The 16,440-nt window shown below is 43.2% G+C and overlaps 1 protein-coding gene across 1 annotated transcript in view; it reads left to right on the forward strand.

The window, feature by feature from the left end:
* Positions 1-998: 998 nt before the first annotated feature.
* Positions 999-16,440, forward strand: part of ryk (receptor like tyrosine kinase) — a 39,247-nt gene continuing 23,805 nt past the window's right edge. The window contains exons 1-3 of the mRNA XM_056414586.1: positions 999-1,723; positions 13,836-13,957; positions 14,066-14,165. Coding sequence (XP_056270561.1) covers positions 1,456-1,723; positions 13,836-13,957; positions 14,066-14,165 — 490 coding nt within the window. The 5' untranslated portion in view covers positions 999-1,455. The remainder of the gene's footprint in view (positions 1,724-13,835; positions 13,958-14,065; positions 14,166-16,440) is intronic.

The raw sequence follows: 16,440 nt of genomic DNA on the forward strand, positions 1-16,440 counted from the left end.
CTCCTGTACAGATCCAGGGAGCACTGGTGGTCACCCAAAACATTCCAACAATAAGCCTCTATCAAGTCAATGTATTACTATTAGCAGTGGAGCCGTAACTACTGTAAAACCAATGTTATTTAGCACGGTGTAGTCTACATTTTAATTTATTGTTGCGTGTCGAGTTTCTCTCTGCTTTAAATAAATAAATGAAAAAGTACCAAATGACACTTTTGAATTGACCTGTGAAAAGGCAGCTTCACAGCCAAGAGAAAAGGACAGGGTAGTTGCTCAGTACCTCCCACTGTTCACATCACTGAGGGCCCGTGATTGAAGACGACTGACATGACCCCCTGAAACCAAAACAAACGAAAACCATACATGCACTCAATTTAATTGTGTCTTTTAATAAAAGCTGATGTCTTCCTAATAGTTTTAATGGTGTCGGTTAAGATGTGTCCCTTTTACCAACCTCTAAAAAAGCGACCTTCTCATTTTTTGGTCAGTATTTGCATTTGGGTATGTTTAAGATAATCATTCCACTTGTCCTCCAGATCCGCGGTTTTTGTGCGGCGTTCAGGGAACCTCGGAACGTCCCAAGTTGTACGTGTATTTCCTCCCTTCTTTTCCCAGCCTTTCCATTCGAGTGCTTATTTAGAAAACATTTGTTTAGCTCGTAAGGAGTCATAAGAATCACATTTTATCTAATAAATGCACAATCGTAATCAATAATAATACAAAATAAATAGGATATGACACCATAGCTGATGAACATACATTAGTGACAACGAAGGTGAAAGTAACAACAATAGATACGGATTTTACAATGTTTGACTTCAGTGCTGACTCAATGTGACACACTTGGCCGGTTATATTGGCGTTTTTGTTTGTGTCATTACTTGCATTAGTTTGTAAAAACTATTTCGGACAGTACCTGAATGCATCATTCCACTTCTGTAGTTGTAGCATTGAGTGCCCCCGCGGCCCCCCTTCTTCCTGCTCCGAGTGAAAACTGAGATAGTGAGGAAAGAGCAACGGGAGGAAACAACCATGGAGGGAGAAAACTGGATGTATTAGCTAGTTCGCTACTCTAGGGAACCTTCACCCCCCTACTTTCGTTTTCCTCTTGCGCAAATCAAAGCGCCACAATGCGGCGATATCCGGTGTATGTGTTGTGCGCTGGGAAAACGTCGTAAACCAAAAAGTTCAAACGTTCAACGACAGTCCGACCGAGGACGGTTAGCACAGCCCCGACGAGAGTTAGCCCGCTGCGGCTAACGTAGCCTGCCTCTGCTAGCAAGAGAGGACAAGAAAGAAGAAGAAGAAAAAACAGGCTAGTGGAAAAGTGGTAACGGGTCAAAGTGGCGCTGCGGCGCGAAGTAACTAGTAATGTTGCCTCCCGGGATTAACTTTAGATACGGATGAGAAGTAAATTGGGGAACAGCGAGAACAACTGCGAGCCGGACGACCACTGCGATGTTGGGGTTGATTCGCGGCTCTGGCAGCCCGCCGGAGTCCCGGGGTTGGCCCCACTCGGTGCCGTGGAGGCTCGGGGGCTTCTTCTTCCTCCTGCTGCTGGAAGGGGCCGGCTGCCTCGCCAACCCGAGCAGCACTTCTGGTGGCGTCGTCGTCGTCTTTAACAACAACAACAACAACAACAATAACAACAACCTCAACCTCAACAACCAGCAGCAGCCCAGTGTCAACATATACATGAGTCTCGAGGAGGTGAAGCAGCTTTTGGGTAAGAAGGCCCGCGTGGACAGACAGCTGTCTTCGAAGTGTGTGTGTGTGTGTGTGTGTGTGTGTGTGTGTGTGTGTGTGTGTGTGTGTGGTGATGCAGTTGTGCCAGTGTGTGTCCCGTCCACATCTGCATTTGTTTTTCTTCTATAAACACGACTGAGCTATTGTGAAGTATTACAACTCACTCTTATTGTGAGCGGCCACAGTTTTGTACAGAACACGGGTCCATTTGGGTGTAAAGAGCCAAAGAGCACGAGTTCTGCTGTAAATATTCAAAGATAACTGTAGCTCATAGAATGTAAAGACCTCCATTAATACTGTTATATACACTCACTATCCTCATATAATAATAATAATAATAATATAACGAGAGGAAAATAGCATTACTTTGTCTCATAGGCCTCATGCTGTGGGTGTATGTGAGATTAACATTTCCCATGTTGTCACACATACTAGACAGCTGGGCGATAATTATTTGTGTTTAACGAGCAATGGTTGTCAATATTAGCATGACTATAAAGATCAAGATGTAATACTTGATTAAAAGCAGTACACGTCATTGTGTGGAGGCTAACTTTGAGCAACTTTGATGTGCAACGTTCCCTCACACAATTAAAAGGGCAACAGTTTCATCATTTAGAAAGAACCCGGTCATGAAAGCAGGGTCCCAGCCGTCGTGTGGTTGAGCAGAGGGGCTGCATCAACACAGGTGTGCTCATGTGTCACCAGGAGTTGTGTGGGGAAAAAAGAAGAAATGGACCTCCGCCAGACATTGAAGACGGCAACCAGATAGGATGTTAGTGGTGGAGTGTCATTTTTCGGTGATGTGGAGTGAGTGTTTTTCAGTGTGTTGATACTGCTGTTGGCGTCAATTGAGCAGCTGCAGAAGATGCACCTAGTTGTGATTTTGCCTTGACCGTATTAGGCTTTAGTATTTGAGCTAGCTGTACACACAAAAGCTTGCTAGACCTGCACAATAGACATGTGCTGTTTTTTCTTTAAAGTTTGGCTGTTGGAATCGGCGATAGGGATGTATGTGAATGTTAAAGAAAGGACACACATCCTTTATCCGAGTTCACAATATGAGCTGGTTTATGGATTGGTCCTGAATAGTTAATTTGGGTTTTACTGAAGTTGTGTTGAAGGTGCAGTTTGTAACTAGTCGTTTACCGCCGCGGGCGCCACTTTTCTGGCTAACGACCAGGTAGAGGTGCTCGGGCGCAGTGCCTTTGGTGGAGCAGGACGCTGATGCTGCAGCTTCTCACATTGGCCCGTGCGGCTGCGGTTAATGAAGGTGCTACCATCCTTGTGGTGGCGTCAGCGTTTTTTGCATCCGATGTGATGCGGTCGGACTCTGCTACGTTGTGTGTTCTGTCGACAAATCAATTGGGAGGAAGCATCAACGGTGTGCAGGTGTTGAGCAGGAAGTTGTGCTGGCGGACCTCGTCATGATGTATGTATTTATGCAGAGTTCTTCAGTGTGGCCAGCGTGCTACTATGTGTGGACTCTATCGTTGGCATTGTATTGATGCTTTAAAAGGTGTGATTAGGTACAGTGGATAATTTGGACCAGTGCGTCAAACTGCCGCTCACTGTTGTGTATTAGGAACCGCACTCTATAATCAGCCAGGCGTTAGAACGCAGCCTGGCTCCGGCTCTCTCGGTTCTCCATCACGCTGTTTCTGTGCTGCCAGACGGGGGCCCTCTCTTGTGGGTTTGCTTGGAACCTTGTGTTCTCGTGTGGATAAATCTCTTAATGCTTGACAACTACGTGTGCGCGGCTAAAAGTATGTGTGGACAGAATCTTCCATGATTCAGTGGCAGCTGTTGATTAAATAAAAATAAAAAAGTTGGCAGGAAGTAAAAATGGCATCAACTTGACTTTGGCGATACACTGCTGGGGAGTCTCACTGCAGAGAACAGAAGTTAGCTTTGAATCAGAAAACCTCAGACCCATCAGTTAACTTAACAAAATGTATGTGGATTCATAATATCGTTTACTTGATGAAAACTGATTGATCATGCACACTTTGCTCTAAAACATTTAAACGGTGAAGAGGATTTGTTAAACTTGAATGCTGAATGCACATGCGTCATGTTAATGTTGCTTGACACAAAGCCTTTTGAAAGATTCATTTCCCCCTCATTCATTTACATCAGGCAGCAACCTCTGAGTCTGAGAAGTGGAAGTGACTTAAACTTGCATTCTCTCTACTGACCAGCAGGGCGACTCCTGGTTGCTAAAGGTCGTCTGGATCTATAGACGTCTATAAGAAAATGACTCTACTTCTCTCTTCAGTTATTCCATCAGTACATATTGTAATGAGTTTATGCTCTCAATCTCTAGTTTCTCGTCTTCTTGAATACAGCATGATGTTCATTTAGTAAATGATGGTCCATTTAGAGTCAAACAGACCATGAAGCCATATGTTTTGGGGTGTGCCTGCCTTGTGATGGACAGGTCTCTACCGCGGGGTTGTCCGGTTGGAGGCGTGGTCTGTGCATTCATCTCACAACTTCAACCTTTTCACAGTGGGTTTTCTCAGATATGAAAGTTAATTTCATACCTTTTTGGCAGCCTGCAAATTAATTGTATTATTGTGCTCAGGTCCACCCTCTTGTGTCAGTTCTGGTTGCCAAGATGCCGACAGCTGAAATGCCGAACTTTCGAGTCAGGCTTCAAAACAGCAGGCCACAAACCAGTGGGTGATGCCGCGGTGGCTACGGGCTCAATGGGTTTTCCCAATTACCGTGTTGCTCCCCAAATTAGGATGCTTTCAAAAGTGCCCAGATGCCACCAGTCCTGTACGCGCTCTGATGAACATGCCGACAACATCTCTAGACACAGAAAGGAACGTAATCTTCCCAAACTGTGAACCACAAAGGGCTTGTGTCTGTGAAGGGGAGTTCATGGAGGAGCTTGTCCTGGACATAAGAGGACCGGGATCACCAGACATGGGACTGAATATTCAGATTGTATTGCTTGGACATTAGAAAATGCTCAAAGTAGGCATAGTGTGTTTGTTTGGATGAGCTCTGTGTGTTTCCCTTTTCTTTTAATCACAGCAGCAAATTAGAATGTGTGTTTTAATCAAGCTTGTTTTTAAGTGCATATTAATTTGTGGTTTATAATATGGCATGCTAGATTGGTTAGGACCGAAAGATAGCAGGGTCTTGGAAAGGCCTCACCAATATTTGGGATGGAGCGGTTATTCGTATTATTAGGCAGACTTGTGCCTGATATGCTGCTTTCTATATCCCATCGCCATCTAGTAGCCATGTTCTTCCCTCATGTTATGCTGTAATCTTTCATCCACCCTTTCTTGCAATTTCGATGCTTTTGTACCTGTACTCTAGCAAACGACAAATAAACCATCATCATCATCATGTTCAACCTTCCCCCGTCAGCTCCAGTCATTTCTTTTGAGATTTTAGATTCCGTCTTTCGGTGAAAATGTTTATTCGTATTGTATCTTAGTTGACGACGAGTCAACGTTATACTCATTACATTTGAATGAACCTTTTGTGAAAATGTTTCCTCTCTCAATTGTCTCGTTCATTTTTTTTAGTCAGTAGTTGTGGAAAAGAAAGTGAGTTGATCGTCATAGTGTTCGATTACAAAATGAACTCTGATTCAGACCATTTTGAAGTTTCTTTAAATTCATTCCGCATAATTTGTATTCATTGCAAATGTTCAGTCATAAAATAATATTTAGTATTCCTCCAAAATAAAGCATAGACGTTATGAAGCCATGCTGTGGTCTCATTTTCAGCAGATGGGCTCTGCGTTGAGGGTTTGATTTTGATAACTTTAACAAACAACCTGACTCTCGAGGGGCCGGTGTGCAACAGGAAAACGTCATGCCTGAACTGAAACAGACGCAGCGTGTTTGTCTATGAATGAACTGCAGGCAGCATCCCTGATTGTTTTTGCATGTGACCGCCGGGGAGGGAACCGTCTGACTCAGGAGCCCAACTCTCTGCATGCATTCCAACCCTCAGCTCCCCCATATCAGCTGCGTCTCCAGACCCGCGTCCTGGGTTTGAATTGTGGCGCAGCTGCCCACTCAAATTCAGTTAAGATATTGCTTGCATGGCAAATTTTCCAGACCCAGAGTGGAAGAACTGCTCCAGATTTGAGTGAAAAGCTGCCCAGATGACACTTGCTGTTTTTAGACGTGAAGCCACCTCATTGATCAAATGGACATGTGTATACAATTGTAGATTTCTGGAGGGTTATGAAGGTCCATGATGGTTAAAACAGAGTCAAATCGGAAATAAATTAGATTTGAGTAGTAGGAATAGAGTGAATGACATGTATAATTCAGTGTATAAAGCACCAGATGTCCATTACAGTTTTCTAGCCCACACGCTGACGTATTCAAATGTCTTATTTGGTTGGAGCAACAGTCTAAAATGCAAAGAGGATCAGTTTGCAATATTATGAAACTGAGAAAATTGCATTTCTGCTTGAAAAAGGACTTTAATGACCATCCCACTTTGATTATTCTCTCCATTGGCAACAAACTTGTACTTTTTAAACTCAAGTGCCACATGGCAATGTTTACCATAAAGGTTTTACCAATTTTCTTCAAAGGTTGTTTAAATATGCATTTTAACTATTGTGAGAGAGAGACGCTGCTCCCTAAACGGAAATGTAAGTCTCACACTACATTCATAACTCATAAGGCCCATGACCCGAGCTATGACATCGCTTTCACAGGCTTCAATAGCTTCCTTTCTTTCTCTGTTTCCTGGCATCCCCACGATCCACGTGATCATTTTGAAGATGAAAGATCATGTAAAAATACCATTTATTTCCTTCTATTTGCTGTCTCCTGTAATAATGCCCCTTTTCCCCCCGAACCCAGTTGTCTACGGTAGACTAGGCAACGCATAACTCTGAGGAATTTTTTCCTGGTGAAGAGTAAGCACTGAAAGACTCTGTTTTCTAGGTCTTGCATGGCATACTCGTTGTGTTCCCGCCGCTCAGTGTAGTCGCGGTGGGCCTGTTTCCAGTTCAAGCTCCACCACAGCTGGACAAAACAAGCAGATCTGTCAGAATGCTTGCGGGGAAGAGGATCTCCGCTGTTGCCAGATTCCATTCGGACAAACTCCACCTGGTATTACAACTACCTTGCATGTTGTAATCCAAAAGCCTTTTGTCCAGCAGGGAAACATTCTAGCAAAGTGAACATTTTTTTCCACTCGCCCTACCAGTTGCGTAGGTCAGTTTGGCTTAATTCTGAGCATGCGAAAACAGAAACACCCAGGTCTAATATGTATGGACTAAAATCATCAACGTATTGTGAAGAGCTGTGCATGTCGTCTCCTCCTCCTCCTCCTCCTCCTCCTCCTCAAAGCTGAAAGGAAAGCAGAGGCTTTGAAAAAGAGCCTGTGAACAGTGAGCAGTGATTGGCAGCAGCATTCATTTCCTTCATGCCACTCTCCAAGGATCCTTTGGTTGAATAGGGAAGCCCCCGCCTTCACATCTTTTGTCTGAGGGCTGCTGCTCTCAGACAAAAGATGGGTGGTTGCCTTACAGGAGCTTCTGTAAAGTAAAAAACAAGCATGCATCTTTTATTAGTTGTTACCCTCGTGTTAAAACGTGTAAAAACTGGTATTTTTGTTATATCGAGTCGTAATACTACTAATTATTCTCGCGTAATTCTATTGAGACCTATGTTATGCTGGAGTTGCATGTTTTAATTTAGCCGATGTGTTGTGGCAATGAAGAAGCATTAGGAGTGGTCGATGTTGAAGTCAGGTATTTTTCCAGCCCTCTAGTTTCTGTCGTATTCCCAAAATAGAAGAGTTACGAAACACACCTTTCTAAACTATAAAAAAGGTTTAAAAAAATATATATTTGACCTTCGTTTAAAACGCGGCTTTTAAAAACTGGAGTCACAAAGCTGCCCATGTGCAACGCCGTCCAAAGATAGCTGGGCGTAATGGTGTGCGTGAGACCTCTGAAATGATCTGTTGGTTTGCCTCAAACCACTAATCTTTTTTTCTTTCAGTAAACCAGTTGATATTCGTTGAGCAAACTTAGAAGCCCTTTAAGCAACAAATAGCCATCAACGAGGTGCCTATAAAAGGGGCAGACAGTCTTCTGCTCAGATTCCTTTCCCCTCCTTCATCCTCGCCTGCCCTCGGGGCACCACATTGAAATAAAAGAGGGAAACCCGATGTATGGTTTCTTTGAAGCCAATCAAAGAGAAACCGCAGAGAGATTGTGACTTCATGTGTGCTTTTCCTCTCGGGCTGAAAGACGCTCTCGCATGCGAAAACTTTTGCGACCGGCGTTGCTTTCGTCGGGATGTTTGGTTTTGCTTCTCAGAGAACAGAATGCATAAAGATATTCTCCACTATCGTTGCACCTTCCTTGTCATTTTGCACTTTGATGCTTTTCTTCAATTGCAGAAGGTGCGTTGGATTTCTGTTGGGACATGCACGAGTGCTCGTCTGTGCCCAAAACCTCTCTTGGAAAAGAAAGGTGTGTGGCTGGCTGTGAAAAAGCCTTAGTCGTCAAGTTTCCGTCCAATTGTAGCACCGATTTTTACCAAACTTTCCAGAAAATCAGCAGATGGAAATGACAATTCATGTGTTTTTTCCATCCATGACTTATGTCCGTAAACCAGAGTGGCTGTCCTAGCGTTCTTCAGATTGGGGGCTTCCCACAGAGTTGGATTCTATCTGTGTTGGGAGTAAATTCAAGATTTCTGCTAAACAGTCACAGTGGGAACGAACCTCATCTGCTAAATGTGTGACGAGAATCCCCGTCAGTCCAACGAGGGGCGAGCGGAGTGCAGTAGTTCGTGGTCCAGCAATATTAAAATGCTTCCCACACCTCAGAGTGGCAAGAGGACAACTTAGATGACGTAGCCAGTCTTAGTCCAACCCTGCAGACTTTGTCACCAAGAAGAAGAGTTAAAGAACAACACACTCTCAAGTGCCCTACATCTCTAGAGAGTAAACTGCCACATGGGATGGCACGTCTTAACCGGATTCCTCGTGTTCAAGTGGATGTTTTTAAAAGCAAAGGGTTGCTACTGGAGACCAGTTTCAATGATGAAAAGCATCTTGCAAGTCTAAACCGGGACTTAAAGCTCTGCCCTTTTCTGGATTTGGTTTGAATAGATCGCCATTCGTACTATACTCACTTCTGTGTCGTTGAGCATCACCTGTTTAAATATGTTTGTTTGAATGATTTTGTGGAGATGTTCTTTCATGCAATGAGTTGTGTGTTGAGACGGCACCCAACCAATCTGATCAAGCTGCCAAATAGGTTTTCTTTTATTAAAATGTTTTACTCATCTGGTGGATTTAATTATTCTGAATAAATGAAGACCGGAGCGGTAGCAATACTCTTTATTATTCTTGTTTACACGTGTCGGATGACAGCTCATCAATCCATCAAGATTTCAGCCCCTATTTTACGCAATCCCGGTATTCTCACTTTTCTTGTGTGTGAGTGATATGTTAGACCTTGAGATCTTTCCTACCCCCCCCCCCCCCCCCCCTTTATTCATGCCCGTGAATTTGTTTGGCACTTGCAGTTTTCCGTAGGCCCTCGTTTCTCTCCTTCCACGGTTCATGTCGCCGTTATCCTCCCAGCGAGAGGCTGGAGGGAGTGTTTATCCCCTGAGCACTCAGGGATGAAGGCTTTGGGAGGTATGGTGTCGACCGTTCGCACAAGAGGGTCTTTGTTGTGTCCGTCCTGGACCGTACCACCTGGCCACTGCCCCCTTTTGTTCTCTTTCAAAACGTCAGCAACGCGATCCACAGATTCGCACACTGCAGCACGCCAACGTGATAACTTTAGAGAGCCCGAAAGGACAAGACAAACTAAGATGCTGCTGCGAGTTACAGTTTTCAGTTGACATCTGTATGTGAAAAAACACACCTTTTTCTTCTTTTTTTTATATGTGTGCATCAATGCCAGGTTCAATGTCTGGACCAGGAGGAAACATGTGGGAGGAAAAGAAATGTTAGTGAGTAATCCTGTCCCCCCGCCCTCAGCCAAAAGAAGTGTCAATGTGCCCTTGAGCAAAGCACTTCCATTAGGAGGACTGATTGTACTCGGCAGCTTTAATGTGTTGGTACTCCAGGAATGTCATGAGGGTGTTATGTGGAAAGAGCAGTCGATTTGTTTTGCGTTTAATCCCCATCAAACACAAAAAGATGATCACCTGGGAATCTTCTTTGTCCGTTTCGACTTCCAATTAAAAAAAATAAAATAAAAATAGATTTTTAAAGGCTGATATAATAATAGTTTAGAGCAGAATTAAAAAAATATAGCCGATTATTCAGCCAATTAAGTGTAGTGCTGCATTGTATAGAAGAGGGAGAACCTTTGTGTTGAAAGGAATAAACTAAAAATGTATCAGATATGACGAATATAATTAGCACAATGCTGCTTCTCAAACTATCTAAATAACTAGAATGGACACTCGGTAGAGCGCATACCTTCGCATATCACAAGATTGGGCATTGAATTATGAACATTTTGGCATTAGTTGCATGCCAATTGGACAAAAATGTATCGTGCTATGGTAAAAAAAGAGTTTGACCTTTCCATGACCTTGACCTTTGACCCGATTGATCCCAAAATCTAATCAAATGGTCCCCGGATAATAACCAATCATCCCACCAAATTTCATGTGATTCAAGAACATTTTGACCTGTTCATGACCTTTGACCTTGACCTTTGACCCGATCGATCCCAAAATCTAGTCAACTGGTCCCCGGATAATAAACAATCATCCCACCAAATTTCATGCGATTCGGTTCAATACTTTTTGAGATTTGCGAATAACACGCATACAAATAAATAAATAAATAAATACACGGCGATCAAAACATAACCTTCCGGCATTTTCAATGCGAAGGTAATAAAGATAGCATTAGCGGCTCGAGCACACTTTGAATGCCGCCCCCAAAATACAAGTACGCACCTGAAAGTTAGCACGCCATGTCTCCTTCAAAGGGCCCCCTGGTTCTCTCTGGACTTGTGCTGTCCCACTTGGCCCGTGCACCGATGCTGTCACATGCTGAAGAAGGTTTCAGTGGCTTTGTGTAAACCGGCAAGCCAGTCAAAGAAAAAGGCCAACGTTGTCCAGACGAGCAGAAACCAACAGCGCTGCCTGGGTTCTGAGAGATTGTTGTTTTTGCGACGGCATAATCTGCTGATTAAGTCGCCCGTTGATATATGACGACATTTCTTCATATTTTCCAATAAACAGTGTCCCATCGTGCGACGGACAAGCGTTGGCGGTATAATGTAGCACTGATTCTAACAGTTGGCTGTTATGGCTGCATGTCACCGTGGGACAAATGACACATCGGTGAAGCCCAGTTTTCTGTAAACATCGAATGTGCTCACTGAGTGAGTGGCCTACTGACCTCTTATTTAGAAAATGAATGAAAAATTGTGTCCACTGAGGCGACGATGAGATGATGAATGAGTACAGTAATCATTCATTTGAAAACGTCATAGATTTCGTTTTACGTTTATTTCGTCACCACGTTTGGTGTCATTTATTTTTTCACATGCAGCATAAAAAAATGTGTAAAGAGAGGAATTGTTACTATAAATTTAAAGTTTAATTTCCCCCTCACTGTAGTGTGTGTGTGTGTGTGTGTGTGTGTGTGTGTGTGTGTGTGTGTGTGTGTGTGTGTGTGTGTGTGTGTGTGTGTGTGTGTGTGTGTGTGTGTGTGTGTGTGTGTGTGTGTGTGTGTGTGTGTGTGTGTGTGTGTGTGTGTGTGTGTGTGTGTGTGTGTGTGTGTGTGTGTGTGTGTGTGTGTGTGTTCTGCCCTGGCTATTGTTAATCTCTTGACACCAGCAGAGAGAAATTGAAATGTCCTGCAGGAATAAATCTTTCAAAAACACAACGCGCTGCCAAGTCGTCTCACTGGATTCCAGAATAGTGTTGTTATTTTCCATTTCTGTGTGTTTCTGGATGCCGATACTGCGCCGCACTTCGTGACCAAAAGGCTAACCAGCGAGAATCTTGTTTACAGGCACGCCTCCTGCCATTGTAGAGAGCAGTGAGTGTGAGTCAGCGATGAAACGGCAGCACATGGTTCGGCTTCCTTAACCTCAGGAACCACTCATTCCCCCGGTACTCAGATCTGTGTACGCTGACGGGGGGCCCTGTTGCCATTCCCTCCTGTTCCTTTTTTGAAGTTGTTGCAGTTTGATGAGGGGGGGTCTCTATGGGGCTGTGGGAGGGAAGAACTTTAATCAGACTCTCGCCGGTCTTCTTTGGGCCTTTCATGCCTGGTTGCAGAGTTTAATCTGTATCAAAGCGGCGTGGCCACATGTTGAAACGGAGCCGAGCATGAGGAAGGCAATTATTCCCGGGACTCGACTGTGTATTCGTGTGCACACATTTGTTGCCTCCAGACCCCACATACGTACACGTGAGGGTGTGCATGGAGGAGTCGTTTGTGTTCTGGACAAAATATCAGCGTCGCAGCATTTTCCAAATTGTAATTGTCCCGTACCATATTAAAAAGTTTAATATGTTGATATGTATGCATTTATAATTTGTTCTCCTTTTTATCATGTTATTTTCACCCGACTCCGCAGCTTTCCTCAGGTGGACATTGGTCGCAAAATATGTCCCCGCTAACTCAAGGTCATACTTCTGATGGCTTTCACTTTCACACCGAAGACGTTTTTCTCTGTTGTCACAGGGAGTTGATTGAAATTTGCTAAACTGAGTCTGACCATGACAACCGATGGAGCTCATTTAATGGATCTCTGAGACCGTGTTTATTTTTTTGTACATGAATAGACTTTCCTTTTATTTTCAACCCGCGGATTTTAGTAACTATATACAAAGAGCCGTCTCTTAATAAACGGAGAGGACAGCCAGCTGTCTGTCTGTCTGCCTGTTTGGACACTAGTTGATGTAACACCCGTCCCTTCACCGAGTTGTTAAATGCCTGAGAATGTCTTTAATTGAGCCAATGTGAGAAAGGTCTTTGAGCCGGAGCTCTGAGGTAGCCCGAGGGTATCGGGGGAGCCTGGGCACATTCTTCCCCTCTCTTTAAACTGGATACTCACAGAGTGACAGACGGACCCCACTCGCACCCAGACGCTTTCAGGGACTGATAGCGCTGCCCCGGGCCGGGGCACTTCACCATTATACAGTCGGCTCGCGTGACTTTTGATGCAGCAGTGAGAAGAAAGAAAAAAAAGCAACAACCATTGTATAGGAGCTATTTATTTGATATTATTATTATTTAGTTAATTTATTGACAAGTAGTGTTGTTTAATCATTCAGGTTGCCTGCTTATTTAGGTTAGATGTTTTGATATAAGAATAGCTTTTTCTTTTGAGAGTTTTTTGGTTTAGTTTATTTCTTTGTTGTTGTTGTCGTCTAGATATATTTAGTCTTTTGGTTGTTAATTTGTTCGTTAATTGGGTAACGCTGTGGGCACCTGTGGTTATATGTAGGAGTAGGCAGGTACAGGACCAGGATGCACCTGGGTAGGCTTCTTTTTTTTTTTTTTACCGGCGCAGTACAGTCAGCGTTACGAGTTCTTTTGTTTGTTTGCTTGTTTAGTTTAGTTAAATAAATTATCAGAAAATCTGAATGGACAATGCTTTCTTTTGGCAACATAAACCACATACCTGTGTGTTATTGGCAAGTTGGCCACTACACCTTGTTAATGCTCGACTTAACTAAAAGTCTGAAAGGTTGAACAGACTGGGTGTTGTTTGAAAGTCCCGTTTCATCTCAGGCATTCCAATGCCTTCCTCTGAACCCTTCGGCTGCTTGATTGTTCTTAGGTGGTTAGAAAATTGCAGTCATTTGAATGTTTTCTCACTTCAACGTTTTGAAGTTTTTCACTTTGGTCACTTAGAGGTCTCAAGTGCTAACAGATGTGGTTAGTCCATCTCCTTTATTGTAGGGGAATCCCCCCCCCCTCCCCCCAATCCAAACTGGCAGTGTGAGTGGATATTTTACCATTTTCCTCAGGCTGTGCCTATCTACCTCTATGTGTTCTTTTATGGCCAATGTGAGTTTTTTTTCCTTCTTTCTTCTTCTGGATTTCCAAAATATTTTTCATAAAATACACCGTCTTCTGCCCTCACACAGGCCTGGATGCAGAGCTCTACTACGTGCGTGACGATGTGGTGAATCACTACGCTCTCTCCTTCACCCTGCCGGTGCCTAGTGAGACCAACAGCCTTCACTTCTCATGGCATTCCAAGACGAGGGTAAGCCCCCATTGTTGATCAACCACTTCAATACATGCTGCAGTTGTACCCACATGCCAGTCGACCCGTGTATGCGTTGACAACTTTCGTTCATTCCTGTGTTTGTAGGTCGACTACCGGCTTGGCTTCCTCATGGAGAACCCCGCTGCCATGAACCAGCCACAGAGCAACATCTCCACCCATGGGGAGGTGCCCCGTGTTCCCTCTGGTTTGTCAAACATCTCACGTTTTGTTGTGTCCCGCACTCGGAGGGATCCCTTGTTTCTTTTTAAATGGTTTTGAAAAATCCATAATTCTCTCACAATGTCAATTGGAATCTTTGGAAAATGCTCTTGAATTTGTGTTGCAACTCAGTAACACATCATGTCGGCTCCCTCGCTCTGTTAAGAAGAGATACCTCTCTGTTTGTGCTGGGCTATATTAAACGTTTCACAATAAAATCATCCAATGATAAATTGTGAAGTTGTTTTTAGCGTCACAAACCTGTGAAAGATTAGGAAATTCTAGAAGAGCCACAAACAAAAGAGCCATTCGCACACTTTTAAGTATTGTATCCCCGTTCAAATTAGGAGAGGACTAATTGCAACTTTGCCAGAAGTCTGTTGTGCACATCATGGATGTATAAAGAGAGCTGGATACAGCGTCGGATGAGAAGCCACGTTCTTTTAAATAAAATGTAGTTCAGTGGCGCATGGAGCCAAAATAGGTTGCATATAAAATGACCCAGAGCACGCACTCTGGCGTTCTGCTCCCAGCCCTCGCTCCAGCATCGGTGTTGTTCACATAAATGGAGGAAGGAAAAGACAGACCTCCAACAGTGTCTTTTAACTTACGACGTTATAGGGTTGTTACGATACCAAAATTATAACTTCGATAAGGTACCTGCCATAAATATCACAATACCCGATACTTACGATACGATACCATAATTTTTTACAATACCACAAATACGATGCTCGTATATTTATCTAGAATAGTCATAAATAAAACATCTGTGTGATTCTTTTTTTACCAGCTTGTTCCCTCCCAGCTTTTTCAACACTTAACAAATGGTATTAATGTTAGTGTTAGCCTACAGCAAGATATTAATGAAGACTACATGGTGCCATCATATCATTGATTATACAGGGCTATGTACACTTTTTTTTTTTATCTGGCCAGATGACTACATAGTTCCTTCCATAAGTATGAGCAATTGTAGAGTTCATATTTTATCTTAATTCATTAAATAATTATTTTTCCTTAACTAAAACTACAAATAATTAGCTCAGGCTCCACCAGCGTGTAGCCATTTAGCATCAATTGTGTTTAATTTAGGACACGTGTGTGCATTGGTACCTCATGATCATATCGGCTTGTTGTCAAACTAGGCTACGGCTACTCGTGTTAGTCTGTATATGGGTGAGCTTGTTTATAATCACATTTGCTTACCTGTCATTCTCTGAACTCTTGAAAAAGTTTGGGGTGTCCATCTGAACGGTGCTTTGCCATGTTTGACGTGCTGCCTCCGTGGTCTGAGTGGCTTTGAAACACGTTTAGCAGACGGGTCTCTAATAAGTCAGAGGGCTTTCCTTCACTGTCTGCAATGTAGCCAAAGTATTTCCAGATTTCACTTCTTTTATCTTTTTTTACAAAAAGCCGTGGACGGTTGGCAAATGCTCCGAATGAAGTATTGATACTAAAAATATGTAAAACCGTATCGGTTTGAACGTACGGGTGTAACTTTTTTTTTTAGACCATCAAGTTGCAGTTCTATTGGGGGGATTAGTGCAGGGTTGTATGATGGAGTCACTTAAATGACTCATTTGTGTGTTAAAGTGCTGCTGGTGTGCTGAGGGATTGTCTGTCTGCACCAACAGATTTAAAAACCACATTTACTTTGAATATTTAACCTGGATGTGAGGCCTATCTCCTTCTTTTCTCCTTAGGCTGCTGCATAACATTTAAAAAATAAAATAAATAATTTCAGCATCCACCGCAGCCCATAATGAGATGAATAGGAGGATGGGTATTTTCGCTGCAACCCTTGATTTGGTTCATGCAGGTTATTTCTTGGATAGAACCCATAACTGGAGTCTTTGCTGCCTGACGACAGCTTAGAGCCAAGAAATTCAGTCCGTCCCGGTATATCGCCTCCAGCTCAACAGCGAAATACAGAATCTACACATTGTTTTTATATGTATTTATTATTTTATTATTGAGCTTTTGGGCTAGGGTTTGCATTGCAGACTTTTTAAATATTAGTGTATTTCCAAAAATGTTTTAACGTTGGCTTTCAACTTTTTCCTTCAGGACTTAATTTCATCAATGTCTAACTAAACTGCAACATACGACACGTAGGGGTGTTAAAAGTTGTAAACAACATTGTTACAAATTACCCGATCATGCCCAACGCATACGAGTCATTCAGCAATCCCATGCATCTGGGGCGATGTGGCTCAGTGGGTGAGCGGGGCCGTCCTTTGCCGTTCGATCCCCGGCTC

This window comes from Pseudoliparis swirei, chromosome 5 (assembly GCF_029220125.1).
Source record: "Pseudoliparis swirei isolate HS2019 ecotype Mariana Trench chromosome 5, NWPU_hadal_v1, whole genome shotgun sequence".
Classification (NCBI taxonomy): Eukaryota; Metazoa; Chordata; class Actinopteri; order Perciformes; family Liparidae; genus Pseudoliparis; species Pseudoliparis swirei.